General features: G+C 40.2%; 1 protein-coding gene across 2 annotated transcripts in view; it reads right to left on the bottom strand.

Annotated features, from left to right (window-relative positions):
* polr3d (polymerase (RNA) III (DNA directed) polypeptide D) overlaps positions 1 to 24,370 on the bottom strand; it is a 32,662-nt gene extending 8,292 nt beyond the window's left edge. The window contains exons 1-8 of one of the 2 annotated variants that reach the window (XM_076270400.1): positions 24,225 to 24,370; positions 23,634 to 23,821; positions 17,604 to 17,647; positions 14,608 to 14,762; positions 9,978 to 10,102; positions 5,288 to 5,471; positions 4,931 to 5,181; positions 4,286 to 4,435 (exon numbers count right to left, since the gene is read on the bottom strand). In XM_076270400.1, the coding sequence (XP_076126515.1) occupies positions 4,286 to 4,435; positions 4,931 to 5,181; positions 5,288 to 5,471; positions 9,978 to 10,102; positions 14,608 to 14,762; positions 17,604 to 17,647; positions 23,634 to 23,792 (1,068 nt within the window). In that variant the 5' untranslated portion in view covers positions 23,793 to 23,821; positions 24,225 to 24,370. The remainder of the gene's footprint in view (positions 1 to 4,285; positions 4,436 to 4,930; positions 5,182 to 5,287; positions 5,472 to 9,977; positions 10,103 to 14,607; positions 14,763 to 17,603; positions 17,648 to 23,633; positions 23,822 to 24,224) is intronic. The other variant, XM_076270401.1, reaches the window with a different exon arrangement.
* Positions 24,371 to 26,367: the final 1,997 nt, after the last annotated feature.

Genomic DNA, 26,367 nt, shown 5'->3' with positions numbered 1-26,367 from the left:
CTATTTTGCACGGATTTTTTCTCCTCTGTTGTTCTCGCGTGGTGTTTGCGAATATGTATCAAAACAAAACAAGCGCTTAATTTTGGGTTAAACTGCATTGTAACGCGCGTTACTGAAGTTTGTACCGAGTAAATATTACCCAATTTTTTTTTTGTAATGCCTTACATTACCGCGTTACCGCAAACAGCAATATATTACAGTAATTACATTACTTTTGTAACACATTACTCCCAACACTGCGAAGCACTGCCCACTGTACACGCCCCCCATGCACAACGTTTGACCATGGTTATCCGTCGGGGTTTTTTGAGGAAATAAACTCCATAAATAACCTTTAATTTGTCATTTTATGCCTCCTCCCTAGCATGACACAGTCATACTCAATTCTAGTCAGAATTTGAGTCTGATACTGCTCCATTGGGACGTAATTATGGGGCTTGTTTCAACCGATACAGGGGGGGAATGCCTCTGCACTCAATTGGATAGACCTAACCAATCAGAGCAACAAAATAGCTTACCGTGAGGTGTAGGAAGAAAACACACGAACCATCCTTCTTCTCCACAAATGCCTTAACATTGTTTTCTGGTCTTTTGTAAAAGTTAGTGCCATCGTAGGGTAGGCTATTAGGAAAAAACTGATAGCCTATATCCCCTCCGTTTTTTAAAATAATTCCGTTAAACACTACAAAGATGTTAAACAGCTGGGAAAGGCTGTCGCAAATCCCTCGAACAGGTGGTCAATCAGAGATTTCAAACGAACGAGGGAACACGTCGCAATGCAACAGCGCTGTTTTCCCTTGATGAAAGTGAAACCACGAGTTTTCCCACATCTCAACTTTGGCCAAAGTTTTCAGAAATAATCGTTTTTAGTGATAAAACCTCATAAATAATATGCATTTTCCATATGGGGTCTTAAAAGCCATGTATCCTTCTAGCCACAGCGTTTTTGTTTCAAACATAAGCCTAATCTAAGCGTGCTCAGATGACGTGATAGACCAGGCGCTGTTGCTCACCTGTCCATCATCGTAAAGCGGAGATGATCTTTAGACCGAGCCACACAAACTCGTTTCACGTTTCACGTTTATTTGCCCGTGACAGCCAATCAAATATGGCAATGAAGCCGCCAAACAGGAAGTGAGCTCTTATCTCAGCAAGGCTTTGATGTATGAAGTCCAAAGACTTATTAACTGATTGTGATGACGCACTGGGAAATTGGCATCATTTGGCTCTACAGGGGGTGCTGCAATACAGGAAGTGAGCTCATATCTCAGCCATTCTTTATCCAATTGCCATGAAAGTTGCTTGCTCATGCCATGGCAATGCCATTCCTGCTAGTGTACTGCTAGGCCCCCACATTGCTGCTTGCAGCTATGTTTAACATGGGGTTCACTTCCCTCCATAACATCCATCACTACTGGGGAACCAAGTCTCTGCAGGGATCGTGGGCCAAATTGTTCATGTTCCAATACACTTTATATTCTCTATCTTGTAGAGAAATATGATGAAAATTCATTTTTATGTGAATAAACTGAAATTGAAAATCCTCTCCACATGTATTCAACATTTGTCAATGACTTCATTACTATATCAACATTACCATTAGGGCTGAACGATTTATTGCATTTGCGATTTTTTTCCAAAATCGTTCACCCCTAATTACCATATGTATTTTACATCATTTCATTTCAAATGGTATGTATATCCCATTGATGGTATGTGTCACGGGCCTTGCCTGGCTCCTCCTCCTGTCTGTGTGCTGCATCTGTGTCTCCTACAGGTGAGCTGGGCGCAGGTGTATGGAGTCGCACTAATTGCTTCCTGGTCTGGGCCTTTAAAACGCTTCAGAGAAAACCGGGTTGTCTACCACCGCCGCTACATCTCTCCCGCACCGTTTAGGATTTTGTTTTTGCTTATTCATTGCACATATACTGATTGCTTACACTTTTATTTTGCAAAGCCAACTCGATTACTAATTTTACTTAACCCATTCTGTTAAATTCTATTCATTTAATAAATCTAAGATATATATATATATATATATATTGCTATTCCATGTGAGGCCTTTCCCTACTCTGTTGCTTTCTTTGAGCCAGGCTTGTAACATATGTCATTTTTGAGAGATTATCGGCACAGGCGCAAAAGAGTTAATTTTAGTCATATTGTAATAAATTCACCCATTCTTCATCTGTGAAGTGAAGGTAATAATGTAAGCAAAGCACCCTAAGAAAGAAAGAAGAAAAGGTTTTATGTGGTGAGCTTTTTTAAATATTTAAAAATATCCATCCAGTGTACATTAATTTCATTTTGTACGCTGGCTTAGCCAATAATTTTAGCACTTTGAAAGCATTCAGCATAGAAGATTATTTAGTGGTTCAGAGCTCAGTTTTTGCTAGCCTGGAAGCCACCCCGAATTTAATCCTGCCCACAACATTTGAGATTGGGAAATTTGGTCTGGCATTGCTCCACTGACAAGCTTCTATGCCTGTATGAAAATCAGCCGACCAATCACATCATCCGGGCGGGCTTTATACAATGATACAGATGAGCAACGGTGTCTATTCATTCACATGACCTGAGCGCTCTTTGGTTGACAACAAAAGCTTGTCGTTAAAGAACCTAGATGTTTAGATTGTGTCTGTTGTCCAAGACGTTGACAGTGCAATAACTTTAAAAAACAAACAGAAAACAGCGATTAAGGCATTTGTAGAGAAGAAGGATGTTTCGGATGTTCTCCCTACAGGATTCAAGTTAGGCTATTTCATTGCTCTGATTGGTTAGATCTATCTACGACGGAGTATTAGGGCCACACATGAAGGAAAAAATATTTTTGCCATGACTAGATTAAACTCGCCATGTCGACATTAAACTCGACATTTCGAGAATAAAGTTGAAATGTAATGTCGACTTTAATCTCAATGTATCGACTTTAAAGTCGCCATGTCGACATTTCGAGAATAAAGTTGAAATATCATGTGTCACGTGTCGACATTAAACTCAACATTTTGAGAATAGGCTAAAGATAGTTTGGAGAGAGAACGACCGCTCGGGACGATTGAAAGGGAGGACGAATTAAACATTCCAGTTTTCTTCGATTCCAACAATGATTAGACATAGGCCTATGTGAACAAAACATAAAACATTAACCTCCGTTGCTCACCCAAATACTTTCCTTTAGGTCCTTGTCACGGAGTTACTGGCGATAAATGCGATGGTCAAAAGTAGCCTAAACGTCATTAGCGGTTTATTTATTTATTGTAGGCCTATTATTAAAGAGTGTTTTTCATCTAAAGGTTCAACTTCATGCTTATGCACTAGACTAGGCATACTAGGCGCTCTCCCCAATCCTAGAATTTCACATTGCTTGTTTGTAATGGATGCAAAACAGCCTATTGCTGAATGTCTAGGGACGAATGAAGCCGTCCTCCTCCCGACCACCCCATGTACTAGTAGCCTACATGCGCACATATGCACACATAGTGCATAAATAAAGTATACATGCACACATATTCCCTCACGGGATCAAAATAGTATATATGCTTAGGTTATACCTGTGTTTATAGCCTCCTATGTTTATTGCAGGTGAGACATGGAAAAGCAGTTTAAGAGAAATTAGTTAATGGAGAGTGACGGCCTGTGGTTCATGAAGGGCAGTTATTTGAATGTGCGGTGGCCTTACCCACGTAAAACAGAGTGAAATAGCATTTTGTATAGAAACATTATATCATTGGATACATGTATTAGGCTATTCTAGCTATAAAGCCTAAACGGCATGGTATTTCCAACCGCGAGATACAGCACTTCACGATGACGGCAATGAGTAGTTAACAGACAAGACGCAATCTATCTGAATATCTGCAATCTATAAATCTAAAAATATTTTTTTCTTCATGTGTGGCCCTAATACTCCGTCGTATCTATCACATTGTGTGCAGAGGCATTTTTCCCCGTGTTGGTTGAAACACGGCTCATAATCACATCCCAATGCTCCGGTTCCAGATTCAAATTCTGAATAGAATTGAGTTGGCTACGTCAGGCTGCGTTTCTGGACCTTTGTATAATACTTTCTGATTCAATGAGTAGCCAAATGAGATATCCATAACTTCGTCAGTAAAAAAAATAATTTAATCTAATATATCAACATGATAAAAGATTTGAACCTGACTTTATCCAATGCTCAGATTTTTTTTTTTTCAAATTCATTTTTTTTCATATCAAGTTATCAGCAAACAACAAAAAATTAGTATCAAATAATCAATCATGAAACACAATGAATAAAAGAGTAGACCTGGAGGAAGGAGCTGGTTGTTCCAAGATCAACATCGAGGGTAACGTTCCCAAGAACAAACTGCACCCGACCGGACTTCCTCACCAGAACACGCCCAACCAGACCCTCCTGCAAGTCCCTCAGATTACAGCTCCCGTCCTCCTCTGGTTCCTTATTAAACATCCAAATAAAATGATAGTGAAACACAACAAAAAGTTAATGTTTGCTGAGAAATTTTACACTTTTAGTCATGACTTGCCTGGCTGACTCGAGGCAGATTCTCAAAAGAAGATTGGTCTGGAAATCCTTGGTTCACATACGGTTTCCAAACTCTTGCCGAATGCTTACCGAAGTACAGTATACACATATTTCCAAAGTACAGTATACACATCTTTCCAACTATCCTCATCTGTCTGTAATTGTACAAAGCCTTCCCTATACCAGATAAGCAGTTGTAATTGATTCCTGGGTTTTTGGTCATTTGGAAGTAGACTCCAATGGGAGAATTACCAGACAGACCTGCAGAGCATACAAATGCACTAACAGGTTTGTTTAGGTTCACCGAGGCTAAGTTATGACCTCAGAGTGAGAAAGTGTGACAGCCATTGATCACTTGATTGCGCCTTGATTGGAAGAGGCTGCCATTATGTTTGAAATCATACCCACCTGTGACTCTGACTTTTGTAGGACTGATTGACCACACTCAGACTGGACTTCTGTTTTGGCTTGTCTTGTCTTGTCAGTTGTTGGTGGCTGGCCAGGAAGTGAATCAGGTAGTTGCATAAAAAACAACTCAACACCTTTAAGTTGATTGCAGGACTCCAGAAGCTTTGAAAGTACATCAGGTTGAGGAATAGGCGGAGGCCTAAAAGTGGGCTTCAGCTTTTTTGTTTCTGGAAGATCTGGCTCCTGCTTAACTGAGAAAAAAAAAGTGTATCACTAAACTCAGACCCAATTTAGACAAATTATCAATTTATTGATCAATGGCTTAGCATGTCTGTTTCTCTGACGTTTACCCCTCACTTTTAATAAGTGGTGAAGTTTCTGTACTTGGGTTTGTAGAATCTTCCTCAGAACTCTCGTGTTTTCTGACATCCTCAGCAATATCTTCATTAAACTCCTCCTTGAAAACCCAGCCAGATACAGACAAGGGAAGTTGCACAGGGCAGCTCTTTGCATCATTTTTCAGATGTGGGTCATCCAAGAACTGTGTTTAAAAAGAGAGATAAGTGATTATGTCAAAAACAACAAAGTTAACAGGCTACAATCACTTATATCGGCATAGAAAAGTTTCAAATCAACATTTATTGCTAGTGAATTTAAATGATTGTAAAGTACACTTCACAATTATTCACATCCCTGGTAAAGATGAGTGAATTAGGGACGCTGTGGCGCGACTGGCTACAGTGCCTGTACCACATTCGGGTCCAAGTGCCCACAGCAGGGGTGGGCAACTAATTTCCCCAAGGGGCCACATGACAAACTGGGACTGTTGAGGAGGGCCGGACCCAAAATACCGAACTCAAGTCTGAACTCAATTCTGTCCAATTCTATTCTTGTATAACATTAAGTAAATCATATGGTTTTGTTTACTACTCGTAAGAACAGATGAAAATGTGAGGGAGACCAAGGAAAAACAGAAATAGGCTATTTAATCTATGTCCAGTATTTAATCCTCATTCTCGAAAATGATTTTTTGACATTGACATTTTTTTTTCAGTTTTCAAAGGCTGATATAAAAAAGTACTACAATATCTATATAACTAGATGTACCGCAGAGCGGTACAAAATATGACCGCCGCCCAGTCCAGCACATTTTTTCCACAAAAATAAATCACGCTGAAAGGCCTATATGATTCTAACTGTCTCACTAAATTGCATTATCCACACTCAATTCTCACTGGTATCTGCTAGACAACAAGTACCAAAACATGATTAGTTCATAGATTTCACATGTAAAATTAATTTTATACAACCCCACCTCCATCTTGCCTGTTCATAATTCTGAGAAATTCTTGAATTGTGTGCATGTACATGTTTATGTTATGTGTGTGGGTGTGTGTGTGTGTGTGTGTGTGTGCGTGCTTTTGTGTGTGCCTGCGTACGTGCCTGTGCATGCAAGCGTACATATGCCTACTGTGTGGGTATGTGTCATACGTATGATTACTGTGAATGTATGTGTGTGTGTGTGTATCTGTTTGTGCACATGTGTGCACATGAAATGGGTTAACATGACCCCTGGAGGCAAACATACGGAAAAAAATGGCCATCCTAGTCCCTACAGTTCTCAAGATATTCACAGAGAACTGTGTCTGCCCTACCCTCCTTTCGGGGGGTCCAGTCCAGCGGGGGGGCTACAGATCAAAACGACGGTTCCATGCTATCCATGTGGGGTTACATGCCCACCAAGTTTTGTGTACCCCGGTCTTTCAGTGTCCCGGGAATCCTTGTTGGTGTACGTCACTAAATGTACACATACATTATTTTATTGTAAGGCCCCCCATGAACGAAAGTACACAAAACTTGGCATGCATTCGGAGGGTGTCATAATGATCCTACACTTTTAATTTCGTGCAGTTTTGACCTTGTCAGCCAGAGATATTGTGATGAAAACACCTAATTATTTGCTTTTTAATTTTTAACTAGGTGGCGCTATACATGAAATAAGTGGTAATGGGATGGGTTGACATGCCCCCTTAAGACAAACATATATACAAAAGGTGGACCTCCTAGGCCCTACAGTTCTCGAGATATTCACAGAAAACTGTGTCCGGCCACCTACAGGCCAGTTGGTGTATAGTAACATAAATTAATTTATTGTGTGGCCCCCCATTAACGGAATTCCACGAAACTTGGCGTGCATACAGAGGGTGTCATAATGATCCTACACTTCCAATTCTTCGTGCAGTTTTGACTATGTTAGGTCACAGATACCTGCGATTACAACACCTCATTTTTACTTTTTTGTGTTTAACTAGGTGGCGCTATACATGAAATGAGTGGTTATGGAATTCGCTGCGCGGCGGTCATAATTAGGCTAGGCCATTAAAATGTGAAGGAGTCAGTACAACCATAGGCCTGTGCCACCATTTTATTATCTCTAAAATAATTATATAATTATCTCTATGCTAGGCTCTTGACTATTGTTCTTTCACGGACCTTACGCGGGCCGGTCAGGGAAAGCCCACGGGCCGGATGTGGCCCGTGGGCCGTATGTTGCCCATGTATGGCCCACAGGGACCTGGGTTTGAGTCTGACCCAGGTCATTTCTCAATCCCACCCCATCTCTCTCTCCCATTCGGTTTCTGTAAGCCTCTTCAATGTCTTATCATAATAAAGGCAAAAAGGCCAACAAATATACAGTATAGGGATGGCGAAATTTAAAAAAAATCTTAACCGGCCACTGAGCCTCATTAACCCGTTAAAGCCGGTCACCGAAATGCTATAACTGCCATTTATGATACCCGTGTCCTGTCGCGCGTCTTTCTCTGCCCGTGAAACAAGTTATCCCCCCCATTTTAGAATGGTTAGGCTCCCGTCACACAATGTTAGTTCGTGCCCTTTGTATTATACATTTTCCCCAATCATTGTCCACTACTTGTGGAGGAATAAGGGTTTTGTTTTGGGGAGAAAAATAATTGCACCCACGCACAGACACACATTACGCACAACGTCGACCTTCCATGCAACGCGGCACCGAGCTCGGGCTATAAAAAGCTCACGTTACAAAGTCACAAACAGAGAACGCTACATTTGTTCAACTGTTTTCGGAATGGCTACGTGAGCTCTGCTGCGGCAGAGCCATGGCTCTGTGCTGTGGTTGCGCTTAATAAATTCCGCCGTGGGACGGCTCATGCTCACATTTATCATTTTTAGATATTGAGTGATCATATCGCCCCATACAATACAACACCAATAACACGTGTGTGCGCAGTGTAATAACAGACGCTGGCTGGCATTCGGGAGCTTTAAAAATAGTGTTTTGTTTTTGTTTTGTTTTTAACTGGCGGCAGAAAATTTTAACCGGTCAACGTTGATTCGGTCAACCACCGGTTAAACGGCTACCGGTTAAACTCCCTAATACAGTATCTCACAAAAGTGAGTAAACCCCTCACATTTTTGTAAATATTTTATATCTTTTCATGGGACACTTTGCTACAATGTAAAGTAGTCAGTGTACAACTTGTATAACTTTGTAAATTTACTGTCCCCTCAAAATAACTGAGACCAAAACACATGAGACCTTGTAACACTAACGAGTCACATGACACCAGGGAGGGAAAATGGCTAATTAGGCCAAATTTGGACATTTTCACTTAGGGGTGTACTCACTTTCGTTGCCAGCGGTTTAGACATTAATGGCTGTGTGATGAGTTATTTTGAGGGGACATCAAATGTACACTGTTATACAAGCTGTACACTCACAACTTTACTTTGTAGCAAAGTTTCATTTCTTCAGTGTTGTCCCTAGTGATGTAACAGTATGAAAATTTAACCTCACGGTTATAGTGACCAAAATTATCACGGTTTTCGGTATTATCACGGTATTTCTAAAAGTGTGTTCAATATGTTCAGAAAGCACTGATAGACCTACACAAGCTGAAATAGTTTCAAAAAGTGTCCCGTTCACGTTTTTCTTCATGTTTAATTGGCTATGTGCTTATAGCTTAACTTACCCTACCATAACTTGGAGTTTGCTATTTCTGTTATTTGGATGCAACGAGTGAGACCAAAGTAAGCGTTCAAAATAAAACTTTAGGCTACTGTAATCTCCTGATAACGTGAGTGGAATGGATTTAATGTGGACGCGAACATAAAAAGACGCAAGAGTGGCTACAGTACATGATACAGTGCACATTTTGCGGTGAAAAAGTTCCGCCTTTTAAAATCAGGTGTAGCCTAATCCGAATTGTAGTTAAAACCATCAATTAGACAACAGAATCAGTAGGGTACCTGTTTTGTTCCATTGTACCAGGCCTACTGTATGTCAAAAGCAGGCTCGGATGAAGCTGGGAAGGATTAAAAACTTGGTTTCCATACCGCGGTAATCAACAGTGATAATCATGATTTGAAATGAAAACGGTAATTATTATCGTCAACATTTTTATCGCGGTTTACCATTATACCGTTAATCGTTACAGCCCATGAAAAGATATTACTGATAGACATATATATCTAACAGGAGTGGTGGATCAGCGGGAACAACACCGACTGACAATCGGTCAATCCGGATTTGATTCCAACTGTTGCAAGTTTGTGTTGCTTTGGATAAAAGCTAAATACCAGTCAATGGAAATGTATCGGTTAAAATGTGTACGAACCCTGATAACAGTACATAAATCTATGAGTCTTTGTTCCTATCAAAGCCTACTATAAGGCAACAGCCTATATGTTATAACATGCCAAAACAGCAACCAGAGATACCAACAAAAAAAACATGACTGACTGTAAATAGTCATTGAAAAGAACCATTCCTGTAACAACACCATTTGGCTTGTTGGTGGCGCTATGCCAAAGATAAAAAGCAACTGAAAAACCCTCTGAAATGAACTAAATACATAACCATTAATGAAGCCATTTGTGCATAGCAGTTTCAGCATTCTGACGTAGCAAGGAAATTGCATAACTAAAGATATATCCTCCACAATACTGTCTTCATTTGCCCATGTTCATTGTTTTATAAAGAGAGGCAACACCACAAATAGAAGCTTACATTATCTTTTTCCAACTTCCGTAGAATTTCCTTGGTCTCCTCCTCAGTCTCCCTCTTTTCTTTTTTAATATTGATAATGGGACAAGGGGCAGAGTTTGGTGTTTCTCGAGCATCATCAAAGACAGCTGCAATGAGTAAGAGTAATCTTATTAAAACTTCAAAAAAGTTAATAAAGCATCACATCCCAAGTAACAGAATACAACCCTTAAGCAAATATGAAAATGAGAATAAAACAGGTAATACACTGGCAAAATTGGAGATAATGGCAATCTTCTGCAATTACAGCTTTTTTTGTTTTACGATAATTTACACAATCAGAACTAAGCTTGCCATAATAACTACATTTTGTCAGACAATACATTGTTCTAGAAATCCTTTAGATGTAAACAATACAGGTTTTCTTTGGTCTTTTTGCCTTTATTTAGATATGACAGGAAGTGAATGGGAGGGAAAGATATTCGACCCTTGGTCCCTGTGGGCATTTGGACCCAAAAGTGGTACATATGCTGCAGTGTCTTGCCCCACTGTCCTCCCTGCCTCCTCCATTAATGTATTTTTATAACAGTAACAGTAAACTTCCAAAAAGTAATGAACTTTCAATTTTCAAGCACAACTACCTCTAGGGTTTACAAAGAAAACATCCAGTGAGAGGCAGTTTGTAAATGCTTTGTTGATGCCAGAGGTCAGAGGAGAATGGCCAGACTGGATCAAGCTGACAGAAAGACAACAGTAACTCTAATAAAACCCAGCAAGCAGAGCAGACCGGGTGCCACTCCTGTCAGCTAAGAACAGGAAACTACACTAAGGAGGCTACAATTCCCACAGGCTCACCAAATTGGGAAAATAAAAGTCTGCTGCGACATTGAGATGGTTATTATCCAATAACATGGATTCATCCTGCCTTGTATTGATGGTTCAGGCTGGTGTTAGTGGTGTTATCGTGCATTTTCTTGGCACACTTTGGGCCTCTTAGTACCAATTGAGCATCCTTTAAATGGCACAGCCTACCCGAATCTTGCTGCTGACCATATTTTTATGAGCACAGTGTACCCATCTTCTGATGGCTACTTCCAGCAGGATAACGGACCATGTTATAAAGTTTGATAATCTCAATCTGGTTTCTTGAACATGACAATGAGTTCACTCTACTCAAAAGGCCCCCAGTCACCAGATATCATTCCGATAGAACACTTTTAGGATGTGGTGGAACAGGAGATTGGATGTGGCTGACAAAAAAATGCATGATGCTGTCAATATGGATCAAAATCTCTAAGGAATGCAGTACATTTTTAAGGTGTACTTGTGGCCGGTGAGTGTATGCAGGGGGCCATTGTTGTTAATCCTATTGTCCTCCAACATTCTCTAAGCTACTTACTGTATTCCTCAAAATAATGTCAGAGGATATGGATGTATTTCACCATTCTAACAAGATCTGTGGATCTGTGCAGCCCAAAATCCTCTCGTGAATGATCCTCCGTTTAACATAATAATAATAATTAGGGCTGTCAATCGATTAAAACAATTAATCTAATTAATTACATACTCTGTGATTAATTCATCTAAATTAATCGCATATATATTTTTTGCTGTGAAAGTATTTTAAATTTAAATAAATCATTGAATAATCAGCATTAGTGACATTAAAGTTCAAAAACTCTTGTATTATTATTTTAATAATGGCCATAATAATCTATGATATGACCTAATATGCTGAGGAAATAAATTCAAAAGTGCTTTGGGAAGAAGTTGTTTTTCACATACAAGGTATATCAGGCCACAGATATAACCTAGGGGACACAATGAAAATAAATTAACACTTCCCCTAATGTCAACACTATTTCTTTGCATTGATGTGCGACTTTAAAGTTGATGAACTCCGGTGATATGCAAATTCCTTGCTGCAGACATTGCAGAGGACTTTATTTTAATCAACACTTTATTTTGTTTGTTGTTTAAAAGTAAATGTTCCAATCAATGATCTAGTCAGCACATTTTCTTCTCTCTCCTTAATTTTACAGTCTAATGGTTACTGACTACAACGGCTCGGGGTCAAAGGTCATACGGAATCGATTAATCTGCGTTATTTTTCTCAAATTAATTAATCAGTTATTTTGACAGCCCTAATAATAATACAATATAGCCGCAAGCGGCAATGGCGGGCCCGAGCACCTGCGGGCCGCAACCCGTGACATTTCAGAATCCAACAAAGCAACGACGTGGTGCATTTGTAAAATGTACATATTTGATGTGTGTGCTATTTGTTTTTGCATGTTATTCTCTGGCACATTTACTTGCTTGGCCAGGTGGGGGCGCAATGCAAGGCTGGCCCATTGTGTGTCATCATAATCATAATATATATTAACCTGAGAAATTTCAGATTATTCATTTTAAGCAAAGAACATTTCTGATACACTTTTTGGCCAGATGGTGGCGCTATATTAGGCATGTGAATTACACATGTGAATATCATCACAATAATGATATCCAATATTTTGTAAAGTTTCAGATCAACCAATAAAGGCATTGGCAATTTCTGGCACATATTCCTGCTTGGCCAGGTGGCGGCGCTATGCTAGGCATGTGAATTACACATGTGAATATCGTCACAATAATGATATCTAATATTTTGTAAAGTTTCAGATCAATCAATAAAGGCATTGGCAATTTCTGGCACATATTCCTGCTTGGCCAGGTGGCGGCGCTATACCAGGCAGGCCCATTGGGTGTCTGGATATCACCATAATCATAATATCCATTAACCTGAGAAGTTTCAGACCATTCATTCAAAGCATAGAACATTTCTGGCACATTTCCTGCTTGGCCAGATGGTGGCGCTATGCTAGGCATGTGAATTACACGTGTGAATATCATCACAATAATATCCAATATTTTATAAAGTTTCAGATTAATCAGTTAAGGCATTGTCCATTTCTGGCACATTTCCTGGTTGGCCAGGTGGTGGCGCTATGCCAGGCAGGCCTGTTGGGTGTCTGGATATCATCATAATCATAATATCTATTAACCTGAGAAGTTTCAGACCATTCATTCAATGCACTGTGACTTTATGACACATTTCCTGTTTATGTGGTGAGATATTAAAACCATAATATATTACAACATATCAAAAATCCCTTCACAATTTAACATCAGCAACATCTTGGCATAATGTTTGCCAAATTTCACATAAATCTGACAAACCGTCTAGGAGCAGTATGTTAAAATTGATCATGTCCACAACGCACAAAATCTCAATTACCTCACTTCCTGTGGGCGTGGCTTATAGCATGTTAATACAAAAGTTGTTTGTTTTTGGGAGTTACATACACCCCCCAAATTTGGTGTGTGTATCTAAAACTATGCCAACCACAAGTCACAGTGACATAAGGGGGCGCTATGGAGTTCCTGGGCAACGCCCGGTGCCAAGCTTTTGTCCCTGTCTATGCACTATGGTACACTTGATGTCTGTGCCAAATTTCATGCGTTTTCACCCATGGGAAGCACCTTTTTTGGGATCACAATTCAGCACATATTTCATCACATATTAGTCTGCACAAAATCCCAAATACCTCACTTCCTGTTGGGTGTGGCTAATGCATTGTAAATACGAAAGTCGTTCATCTTGGGGAGATACAGACACCTACCAAATTTGGTGTGTGTAGCTGAAAGTATATGCCCACCACGGGATCAGTCACCTAAGGGGGCGTAAGGGGGCGTTAGCGAGTCCCTGGGCCATGCCTGGGGCCAAGCTTTTGTACCTAGCTGCTTTGTGTGACACCTGATGTGTGTGCCAAATTTCAAGACTTTTTTCGATTAAGTTAACCACCTCAAAATATATTCCAACCACGAGATCAGTCACCTAAGGGGGCGTAAGGGGGCGTTAGCGAGTCCCTGGGCCACGCCCGGGGTCAAGCTCTTGTACCTAACTGCGATGCATGACACCTGACGTGTGTGCCAAATTTCAAGAGTTTTCAACCATGTTAACCACTTCAAAAACAGCAAAAAAGTGGAACAACAATAATAATAGTGAAAAAAAATAATAACAATAACAATAATAATCCTTACAAAAACAATAGGGCCTTGCGCCCTTCGGTGCTCGGGCCCTAATAATCCTTACAAAAATAATAGGGCCTTGCGCCCTTCGGTGCTCGGGCCCTAATAATAATAATAATAATAATCCTTACAAAAACAATTGCGCCCTTCGGTGCTCGGGCCCTAATTATCATTATACATAAGCAGAGCGGAGCTCAGCCTAACTAGAGCGAATTGCCTTCTTGTGCTGGCGTGTCTGTACTTTACCACGCTAGTTGGGGAAACAAATAAACAAACCCTTTGGTGGGACCTTTGGTGGGAAATGTTGAAAATGAAAATGTTGACTATTTCATGAAAAATATATGTTCATTTTGAATTTGATGCCAGCAACAAGTTTCAAAAAAAGTTGGGACGAGTTTTTCAAGAGTAATATTATCGGTTATCGTATCAGTATCGGCCACAACAAACCAATAAAAATCGGTTAGCTCTTTCTGTCCTTAAATTCTATATTGGTACATCTCTAATTTTAAGAACAGAAATATATCCAATGCCTTCATGTGGACTTAAGGCAACTAACTCATATTGCTTAAAAAGTTCTTACTTCTCCTTTTTGCCATCATCTCTGCAGGGCCTTGTTCAAAGATGGAGTGTGACTGGATAACCTCTGGTCGCCCACGTCCTCTGCCACGCCCATCTCTTTGACGTCCTCTATCAAAGTCTTTCTTGTCCCGTCTATGTCCTCCATCAGTCTTCTGTCTGTCAAAGACAACTGATAAATCGATGTTCACCATTCAAGTCAGAACTAATATGAACAGGATATAAAGTGTGAGGTAAGGTTAAAGGTAGGTTTCCACACAATTAAAACACCTTGCAAATTTCGCTCTTCTAAATTTTGCCTTTGGGGCGTGGAAAAAGAAATAGCAAGCCGTTTGGCTGTAGTGGCGTACTTAAAGGAGAATTCCGGTGTGATATTGACCTAAAGTGTGTTGAAACATGATACCGAGTGGGAACGTATGTCTCATAGCTTCCAGTAGCAGCAACTGGAATCCATGCATTTTCACAGAATTATTTTTGGAATCTGATCCCTTATCATCAGCAAGACAGTCTTTCTTTTCTAACATTATCAGCAGAAGTTCAAATAACACTCGTATTCTATTTTCTACTGCTGATAAGTTAACAAATACCCCCTCACAATTAGCGCCTGAACTTCTCTCAACTAATAAATGCAATGAGTTTTCAGCTCTTTTCAAAGGTAAAATTGACAAAATCAGACTCAACATATCTGCTCAATTACTAATTCAACAACCGGAACTTCCAGCAACAAACAGAGGGAAACTTAACTTGATGTCAGAGTTCAGCTTGGTAGACTACCAAACACTTTAAAAAACAGTACAGAATCTCAGATCTTCCACATGTGTCTTAGACACTCTGTCTACCAATTCACCTTAGTTTTTCACCTTATAGCGGCAGATGTCCTTCAAATTGTAAATGTTATCACTGCTGTCTGGCACTTTTCCTAAGTCACTGAAAACAGCTGTTGTAAAGTCACTTCTCAAGAAGAATAACCTGGATGCATCCATGCTAAACAATTACAGGCCCATATCCAATCTACCTTTTATTGGCAAAATTATTGAAAAAGTAGTCTTTAATCAACTAACCACCTTCCTGACATCAAATGGGTATTTTGATTACTTTCAGTCTGGTTTTCGGGCAAATCACAGCACTGAAACAGCTCTTATTAAAGTTTTCAATGACATACGCCTCAACACAGATTCAGGTAAAAAAAATCAGTCCTAGTACTACTGGACCTTAGTGCAGCATTTCACACTGTTGATCACAATATTTTACTACACAGACTAGAACACTGGGTTGGATTTACAGTATCAAAGGGCTAACATCATATCTACAAGAAAGGAGCTTCTTTGTTGCCATCGGAAACTGTACCTCAACACCAACATCCTTGACCTGTGGTGTTCCCCAGGGGTCAATCTTGGGGCCACTATTATTCAACCTCTATGCTCCCACTTGGACAAATCATCCAAAATAATTTGATTTCATATCATAGCTATGCAGATGACACAGAACTTTACTTAGCTCTGTCACCAAACGACTATGGTCCCCTTGAATCTATGTGTCAGTGTATAGAACAAATCAACACCTTGATGTCTCAAAATTTTCTTCAGCTGAATAAAGAAAAAACTGAAGTAATTATATTTGGTAAAAAGGAGGAAAGACTTAGGGTTGCCACTCTCCTTGACACAAAAGGGTTGAAGGCAAAGGATACTGTTAAAAATCTTGGTGTATTAATTGACAGTGATCTAAATTTCAACAGCCACATGAAAGCGACTAAATCAGCTTTTTACCACCTCAAAAATATTGCCAAACTCAGAGGGCTAATGTCAAAACATGACTTAGAAAAACTCATTCATGCATTTATCTCCAGCAGGGTTGATTACTGCAATGGACTGTTCACAGGCCTTCCTAAAAAGACTATTAAACAGCTTCAGGTGATACAAAATGCAGCAGCTAGGATTTTAACAAAAACTAAAAGAACTGACCACATTACTCCAATTCTTAAGTCCCTGCACTGGCTTCCAGTAAGTCACAGAATTGACTTTAAAGCACTATTGTTTATAAATCAGTAAATGGAGCAGGACCTAAATCCTATCAGACATGCTTCAGCAGTACACACCTTCTCATCCTCTCAGGTCCCAGGTGAAAAACATGTTAGTAAAACCTACTGTTAGAACTAAACATGGTGAAGCAGCTTTGCGGTTCAGCTCTGGAACCAACTAAAGGCCCCAACTGTAGCCAGTTTTAAATCTAGACTAAAGCTGATTTACAAATTCTGAATCTGCCTTGAAAATCATTCTACCTTGTCTTTTATTACTTTTTTACTACTTTATTGCTTATTATTTACTCTGATTTTACCTTGTGCGTTTTATGTTTTCTTTTTATTATGATCTTTACCTTTTAGGGAGGTCACTTTTGTGAAAAAATCCCGTTCGATTTTTCAGACATAAGCGTTCATTGAATCGATTGTAAAATCGATTTTCCATGTCTAGATGTTTCCATTTTCGCAATGCCTACTGCACTTTCGGAATTCTTTATTTTCTTTTTCTGGTTGTTTGTGGGTTTTGTTACATCTACCTTTTTATTTGTTTAATTTGTTTAAAATGAAGTGTACATATTTGGTTAAAATTGATTCCCTATTTTAGTTTTCGAAACTTGTGTTGGTTGGTCCAATCAATTGGGCAATCGATTTTCGAAGGTAAAGTGACAGCCCTATTACCTTTTGAACTATTCTTTGACTATATTGCCCTTCTCTGCCTTTATTTGTCATTACTGTTTGCTTTTCTGTATGTAAAGCACATTGAATGACCTCTGTGTATGAAATGCGCTATATAAATAGACTTGACTTGACTTGAATTAAAGACCCACAGTGGCAAAAAGGTTTTTCTTGTTTTTGGTATGTTCATGTTTGTAGAAAATTAGTCTCGAAAATCTCAGGCTTTCCAGGATGTGTGGGAACCCTGAACTTTGTGCTGATTATCATTTATTTTCTGAACATCATACAATGGCAAAACATTCACTTACTCTTCCTTGACTTTCCGTCCAATGATGTTAGGTGTGAAGGTTTTCTGTGGAGTTTCAAAACAATGTTTCTGAGTTATTCACCTCAGTAAGACGTAGATGCAGGTAATAATAAAAACAATTCAATTCAATCAATTATTAAAAGTAATGAAATGACTTTGTACTGACTTAGGCAGTGTTTTTTTGTGATCAGAACAGCAGCTTAGAACGATTAAAAAAAAGGCAAGGATAAGATAAGAAGCTTTATTGTCATTGCACACAGGATACAATGAAATTTCATTTGGCAGCCATTCCTATAGCAGCTATGATCAGCCAGACGGCAGACTCAGTGGCTGAGGGCAGTGTGGAGGGCAGGTGGCTGAGGGCAATGGAGATAGCGTCTGTGGATCTGTTGGACCTGTAGGCGAACTGATGTTGGTCAAGGCTGGGCGGGATATGGGTGAAAAGAGAGTGACCTGGGTGAGTGGGATCACTCTGTATTTGTGTGGCCCGTTGGAGGAGATGGCTCGAGTACAACCCCTGGCATAAATTATGGAATCACCAGTCTTGGAGGATGTTCATTCAGTTGTTTAATTTTTTAGAAAAAAGCCAGATCACAGACATGACACAAAACTAAGTTCATTTAAAATGGCAACTTTCTAGCTTTAGGAAACATTAAAGGGATTAAAAAAAAACAAAAAAAAATCCGTAACAGTTGCTTGTTTTAGACCAACCAGAGGGAAAAAAAATATGGAATCCCTCAATTCCAAGGCAAAAACTATGGAATCATGAAAAACAAACTGACAAAAAAACACTTCAACACACCACTAGTACTTTGTTGCACCACCTCTGGCTTTTATAACAGCTTGCAGTCTCTGAGGCATGGACTTAATGAGTGACAAACAGTACTCTTCATCAATGTGGCTCCAACTTTCTCTGATTGAGGTGCCAGATCAGTTTTGTAGGTTGGAGCCTTGGGATGCACCATTTTCTTCAACTTCCACCACAGATTGAGATCCGGACTATTTGCAGGCCATGACATTGACCTTATGTGTCTTTCTTCAAGGATTTTTTTCAGTTTTTGCTCTATGACAAGATGCATTATCATCTTGAAAAATTATGTCATCATCCCCAAACATTATTTCAATTGATGGGTTAAGTAAAGGGTCCAAAATGTCAATATAAACTTTTGCATTTATTGAAGATGTAACGATCGCCATCTCCCCAATTCCTTTACCTGACATGCAGCCCCATATCATCAATGACTGAGGAAATTTGCATGTTTTCTTCAGGCAGTTGTCTTAAGTTTCAGGCAGTTGTCATAAATCTCATTGGAACGGCACCAAACAAAAGTTCCAGCATCATCACCTTGCCCAATGCAGTTACGCGATTCATCACTGAATATGACTTTCATCCAGTCATCCACAGTCCAAGGTTGCTTTTCCTTAGCCCACTGTAACCTTGTTTTTTTATGTTTAGGTGTTAATGATGGTTTTCGTTTAGCTTTTCTGTATGTAAATCCCATTTCCTTTAGGCGATTTCTCACAGTTCGGTCACCAACATCTTTTGCAACATTGCGTGTGATTTTCCCTCTTTGAGGAGTTTGATGATCCTCTCCTTTGTTTCAATTGACATCTCTCGTGTTGGAGCCATGATGCATGTCAGTCCACTTGGTGCAACAGCTCTCCAAGGTGTGATTGCTCCTTTTTAACTGCAGATTAACTGGTGATCTAATCTGGTGATCACCAGATCTAATCTGGTGCTGGTGGGAAAGGAAATTGACAGGGTGATTCCATAATTTCTTCCTTGGAATTGAGTGATTCCATATTTTTTTTCCTCTGCTTGGTCTAAAAAAAGCCACTGTTATGGACTAACTGATTTTTTTTTCTTGATTTCCTTTAATGTTTCCTAAAGCCAGAAAGTTGCCATTTGAAATGAATTTAGTTTTGTGTCATGTCTGTGATCTGGCTTTTTTCTAAAAAATGAAACAACTTAATGAACATCCTCCAAGACTGGTGATTCCATAATTTATGCCAGGGGTTGTAGATCTCATCCAGGCTTGGGAGTGGGGAGCCAACGATCCACTGAGCTGTCTTGGTGACTCTATTCAATCGTCTCCTCTCTGCTGCAGTGCAGCTGGCGTACCACACCGTGCATCCAAAAGTGAGGACACTCTATTGTGCAGTGGTAGACGTTCCTCAGCAAAGGTGGAGGGAGTTTGCTTCTCCTCAGCGTTCTCAGGAAGAAGAGACGCTGCTGGGCTTTTTTGATGATGTGGGTGGTGTTCACAGTCCAGCTCAGGTCCTTCGAGATGTACAATCTGCAATAAGTTTGTTGATCAGTCGGCTGGGACTGATGGAGTTGAATGCCGAGCTGAAGTCAACAAACAGCATCCTGATGTGTTAGGGCTTTCCAGGTGGCTGAGGGCAGTGTGGAGGGCGATGGAGTTGGCGTCGTCTGTGGATCTTTTGGACCTGTAGGCGAACTGATGTTTGTCAAGGCTGGGCGGGATATGGGTCTTAATATGCTGTAACCCTAGTCGCTCCATGCATTTTATGAACACTGGCGTCAGGGCCACAGGCCGGTAGTCATTCAACCCTGTGATGGCAGAGGTCACAGGAATTATGGTGGCAGTTTTCAGGCAGGCGGGGACTGTGGCTTGCTGCAGCGAGCGGTTGAACATGTTAGTAAATAATGCAGCAAGCTGATAAGCGCATGATTTCAGCACCCTCCCTGGTACTCCATCTGGTCCTGGTGCTTTGCTGATGTCGGTGCCACGCAGGACCACGCAGGACCGTGGATCGTGGGGGGCTGGTCATGCTCTGATGGTGTCAGCAGTATGTCCTCTGCCTGTCTGCTGTTGTCTTCCTCAAAGCGTGAGAAAAAGGTGTTGAGCTGGTCCAGTAGAGAGGAGCCAGCAGGAGAGGTGGTCTTGTGGCGTTGCTTGAAGTCTGTGATGTTCTGGATGCCTCGCCACATGGAGCGAGGGTTGTTATCTCTGAAGTTGGCATATAAGCAATATTCCCTGAGGTACAACACAGATTGTATGGGATTTCATGCGCTCTCGTATCTGGCTGAAGACACCTCTATTCACGGCTAAAAGGCAAATGACACGTGATGACGTATGGAGGCTCCATCCAGCCTACATAAACCATGTCACCACAGTCTACTCTTCAGTTCAATCCAGCGCTCTTCACCGAGCAACTGCTGCTGAGTCTGGCAAACCAGTGTTGTATCTCATACCTCCCTCCATTCCACAGCCGGATTGTGGCCACACTTATACCTTTACTTAATATAGTTATATATATATATATATATATATATAGATATAGTTTTTTTTTATATTACCTTGCCTACTCGCTTATATGTCCATATTTATTTTATGCTGGTTTCTAGACTTTATTCTTGCACTGTTGGACTTACTCATTTGCACCATCACCATGACACTCACTCTCACAGAGTACCTTACCTTACTATGCACAGAGAATCACAGGCTCAGTCCCTGCCTCAGTCATTGCAAGCATCTCATGCTTAATCACCCACTATGTGGTTACTGTTTTAGACTTCATTTAGATTCAGTGTTATTAGTATAATTTGTATTAGTATATTATCTTCTACTGTCCTTATTGCTTAGTTGTGTTTTTTTTAATATTATATACTTTTAATTACTTTTCTGCTGTTAGTGAATGTTGTGTGTGATGTCTGTATGCTACCGAGACCTTGAATTTCCCCTTGGGGATCAATAAAGTATCTATCTATCTATCTATCTATCTATCTATCTATCTCAGGGAACAGGGGATATGCATAACCTTACATTCCCTTTTAGTTGATTCACTCAGTACAACACAGATTGTATGGGGCATTTAAACACACCACACACAGCAAGACTGAATTACACACACTCTGCCCTTGAGGAAACGATGGAAGAAGCCACCAAAGGGGCCACGACGTCCAAACGGTAGAAGCTTACAAACTTGTGGGGTGACACCACCACGCCACAGAGCATACCTGTTCCGCTGGCATTCCTTTAAACAAAGGACATGAGGCTGCCATCCCCTTAGTGGAATAAGCACGCAATCCCTAGGGCAAAGGTAGGCCCTTGCAACTGTAAGCCAGTGTAATACCCTCCACAAGAGAGTGGGAGTGCTTAGACTGCACCCTGCCACAAACTGGTTTAGCGAAGCATACAAAGAGATGGTCACACTACAAGAACTAGAGTGCACGATACATATGTACGCAGTGCCCCCACAGGACACAGAGCCTGTAACCTTCTCTGCTCTTCAGAGGTAAATGGAGGCTGTGAAAAAGCAAGCAATTCAATGGCTATAAACTGGTATGAAATGGGTAAATCTTAGGTACATAAGCAGTGTTAGGATATAACCTGACCCTTGTATCACCAGAAGTGAACTGGGTGCATGACGGGTGTACAGATAAAGCATGAATATCAGACACACACTTTGCTGAAGCTAAAGAATAAGAACTTTATGTCCACTGAGTCCAGAGGTTTGAACCGAGGACCACACAATGCCTCCAGGACCGTGGGAAGGTTCCACGAGGGCTCAGAAGGCCTAGTGAAGGGTTTCAAGCGGTGCACCCCTCTAATAAAGCAAATAGCCTGCAGGTGTGCTCCTGGTGACACACTAGGGGTGTGCAAAAAAAAAAATCAATTCACATTCGTATAGCGATTCAAGCTCTACCAGTTCATAGAATGATTCGATTCATAGAATTCCAAAAAAAAAATCTTTTTTTTTTTCAGTTTTGTAATGATTTCACCGTCGATTTCACACTCTTGATGCCTGGGCACTTGTCATAATCAAAAGAATGAGTGCAGCAGTGGTAGCCTACGTTTCGCCAACGTTCAGAGGTCCTTTGCTATGTGTAGGAGAACAGACCGCCGTCAATGGCAACAGGTTATTTGTTTCCGATTCACGTCTTTAATACTCAGCAAGTAGCCCGCTCACTAATGGATTTCATTGAAAGTGAAAGCAGATGAGTTGATCAGCTGTATTCTAAAGAATGTTTGATTCTAGTTTAGAGTTGTGTGTGGCGAAATAGGCCTATTTGTTTCTCAGCAGAAGCCATGAAACGGTAAAGGTCAACAATTCTGTTTAAAAAGACATCATTTATGAAGTTTTCAATTATTTTTTTCTCTCGTTGTAGCTTTGCACCAGGTTCGCCCTGTCGGGATTTTCGATAATGATAACAATCTCATGATGCTGATATTGAATTTAAATTTCTGCCATGTGTAGGCTACTGTGCTTGAAGTTAGCTGTGCCAGACTACTGGTTTTCATATAGTTTTAACCACAAAGCCTGTCTACCTCAGGCCTACTATATAGTTTAGTTAAAGCCCCCTTGTGTAACGTTTTCATTTGTTTGTTCCAAATCAACATTTCCCATTCATAAATGTGGCCCCATTCCTGTTTAATTACCACCACCACCAATTCGAAGCATACCTATTGGCTTAGAAATCTTCAATTACATACTCATTGCTGAGGTCGACTTTTTATGTACGTGCGCCATTTTAAAATAACGGTGGCCAGCAGCAAGGGACATATGTGAAATACAGCTCTGTCTTCGGCGTCTGCATGCATAGAAAAAGCACTTTGGTAACATTAGCTTGACATGAGCTGACATTGAGTAAGGGTGTTCCATGTTGAACTATGATGAGTGCTGAAAAGGACAGTAAAGTTATGGTCTTGAAATTGCGTACAATCACTGACTGCACGCACCTTTTAACTACAATAGCTTAATTGAGCCACAAAACAGGCAACATATTGTTTGTTATTTTATCATTTTACTTTTTGATTTGATCATTTGAAAGATGACAGCTGGTCTAAATTGCAGGCATGGCCTTAATCGCTACACTTTTTGCAATATCTTTATTTGACAGTTAATTTCAAGGAAAATTGATGTGCATGCAATTACCGTTGCTTACTATTGAACTGGAATGAAACACACACAGTATACCTTTGTTTGGACCACTGAACTTAGCATATCAAAGTTACAAACTCTGAATTTATCGCCTGACATCAGACGTGCAACAGGTACCTACCTTTTTCACGCCTCCCAGCGTAAGGTCCCGAGAACGCATGGACGGCAGACGACCAGGGGAGAGAGAAGCAGGCAGCCTTCGCCCCATTGGAACACTTTTTCCTGCCCCATCTAAGCTTACAGTCGCCGTCTTGGAGTCTCCAGCATTAGGTGCAGCCATACTTTTCCGCAGTTGTGCCTAGGGACAGGCTGTGACAATGCCTATTAGTCAACATGTGTATTATACATTTACATTGTAACTTATTCGTGCTTTACCCAACATCAAACAACGTCTCCATGGACAGAAACGTTTGCCTAAATGTTCAAACAACGTTCATAGCTTCCATAGCCTGGACTGTGCCTGACCTTTCCATGAAACATAAGAGAACCAATTAGCTGTAACAGCTAATTCACTAACGTTAAACTATAAACTCACATCGTTATCAGTGATTGGAAATCAGGCTTAGTTAACGTTAATGCTCTACGGTAAGTAAGTTACATTAAGTTCACTAGCTAACTTAGCTGGTGGGCGAAATGAACTCAAATACAAATCACACCGGATAATCTACCAAATATTAGGACATTACATTTCATTCATCAACATTTACGTTACCGGTATTTAGTCCTACAGGAAAACCGACTTCCACTGTCCAGCATATGTCCACGTGGTAGACGAAAAAAAGGATTGACAGACCGTGATGTACACAAGTGCAGTAGGCTGGCTGGCTGGCTACCAGTAGTGTTTGGCTTGGTTGCTGCGTGAGTGGAGCCAGCAACAATAACGATTTCAATATGGCCGCAATTCAGATAGTTTTCAAAATAAAAGTCATGACAGCCAGTCTGAGAACTCCGGCCAATTTTAACACGGAGCGAAGTTGATCATATTCACAGAATACTGTCGGTCAGAAAAAACGTGAAAAAAATCAGTGCTGACGCAAGTTAGCCAGTGGCTAGCAGCCAAAGTGTCTATGCTATGAGGGCATGTAGTAAACTGTGCCTTTGTGCCTCCTTTAAGTAAATTGCATTAGAGGATTTTTGCACTGATACAGTTAATTAAATATGTAAGTTGAGTCAACTGAAATGTACAAGTTTGCAACAATAAATTACAAAAAAAAAAAAGTGTTTTTTCCTAGTTCACCATATCTTTCTGATTATTTGAGCTATATTTACAAACCTCAGGCTCATTTCTGACTTCACTAGACTATTGCATTTATTTATGTTGTAAGACGTGAAGAAATGAATGACACCGGCAATGGCCTACGCCCAATTTTATCATTCACTAAATGGACACAGAGACCTCCACTCTCCAAGTTTTTCTTTCGCTATTGTTTCGAAAAAAAAAAAAAATAGCCAGGCTACTATATAGTTATACTTTGAAATTCCCTTTGAGTCGGATCTGCTCCACCTTTCCACCACGTTTTGCGGAAATTGTACCCGTGTTTTTTGCAATATTGTTGACAGAAACTATTTGTGTGGTGCAACCTGTTAAATATTAGTAGTTCATAAACTCCAACGTAGTGGCAATTTAGGTTGACACTAAACTAAGATGGAACTTACATTCAACTTACATACAAGTGTAATGTAATGTAACTTGTGCAATGGGCTGAGGTGCAGTGGCTGCAGGACTACAGAGCGAGCGAGAGGTGCAAGAGTGGAGAACAGCTCATGCCCTTGCTAGAGATTACTTCTTTTTTTTTTAAAGGGCCAATAGAAATGACCTCGTGGGCTGCCAATTGAATAGCCCTGGACTAGTCTAAAATAACTTTGTGAAACTGGCCCCATATACTCTACCAACAACCAAGCAACTATGCTTCCATAGAGTGTGGTAGATACCGTCGTTTTGTATGCGTTCAATTAGCATTATTGCATGTTCCAGTTTGTAAGAAAAAATTGTGCGAATCGTGCGAATGAATGGGGTTTCGGGAATCATAAAAAAATGATGCCCCTCAATAGTTAATTAAATAGTCGCGAGTCCCCACGTTCATATCCATTTCATAAAATCAGCGTGTATGTTGTCTCCATGAGGACTAGATCTGCTACACTGTATATCACTAAATTATGAGTGATCGCTATGCCTCTGCTACCAAATTAAACTACAAACTGTCTCCCGCGCTGTGCGTCACAAGGCAAGCAGTAGCTTGTTAGCTTTACTAAGCAAGGATAATAACTTTTTTCACAACACTGTTAAATAAAATGAACATGTCTATTACAGAAGGCTTTGGCAGCAACAATCAGTTGGATAGTATAAATCAGATGAGAAGTCGAGGGGAGTGAGTGAAGAATCATCTGTAACTATGGATACCTCTCAACTGTGCACACCAGGCAAGCAGCGCGCTGTAGTCCACTTAATTTTTGCTGTAGCATTTTGGTAGCAACATCTTTATTTTTACGAAACAAAACTACAGCTTGTGGCAAAATACCGAAAAGTAAATACATTTTAACTTATCAAACTGAACGCCAATGTTTTCGACAGCCATTTTTTTCGACAGATTTTTTTTATGAACCAGGAAGTTTTAAAATGCTAACGCGAAAAACCGCAACCTTCCGGGTGACTACCACACTCTATTATCTGTTTTAACTATACATGATATTTTACGTACCATTTTTTGCATTTTTCATGCAATGGTAATTCCTTGGAATTGCTTTTCTAGTTGCACATGCTTAAATTAGTCTTTTGTGAAGGGGAAACAAAGGTGTAAGTGCTCTCCTTCTATCTCATAGGCTGTATAAAAAGAATACATAGAATGAATGCATCA

The sequence above is a fragment of the Alosa pseudoharengus genome, unplaced genomic scaffold, assembly GCF_046254945.1.
Source record: "Alosa pseudoharengus isolate Yale_2024_CS ecotype anadromous, Long Island Sound unplaced genomic scaffold, YU_APseudo_1.1 YU_APseudo_1.1_scf_6, whole genome shotgun sequence".
Taxonomy (NCBI): domain Eukaryota; kingdom Metazoa; phylum Chordata; class Actinopteri; order Clupeiformes; family Clupeidae; genus Alosa; species Alosa pseudoharengus.
Note: the sequence above shows the minus strand (reverse complement) of the source record. Positions and strands in the feature narration are given on the sequence as shown.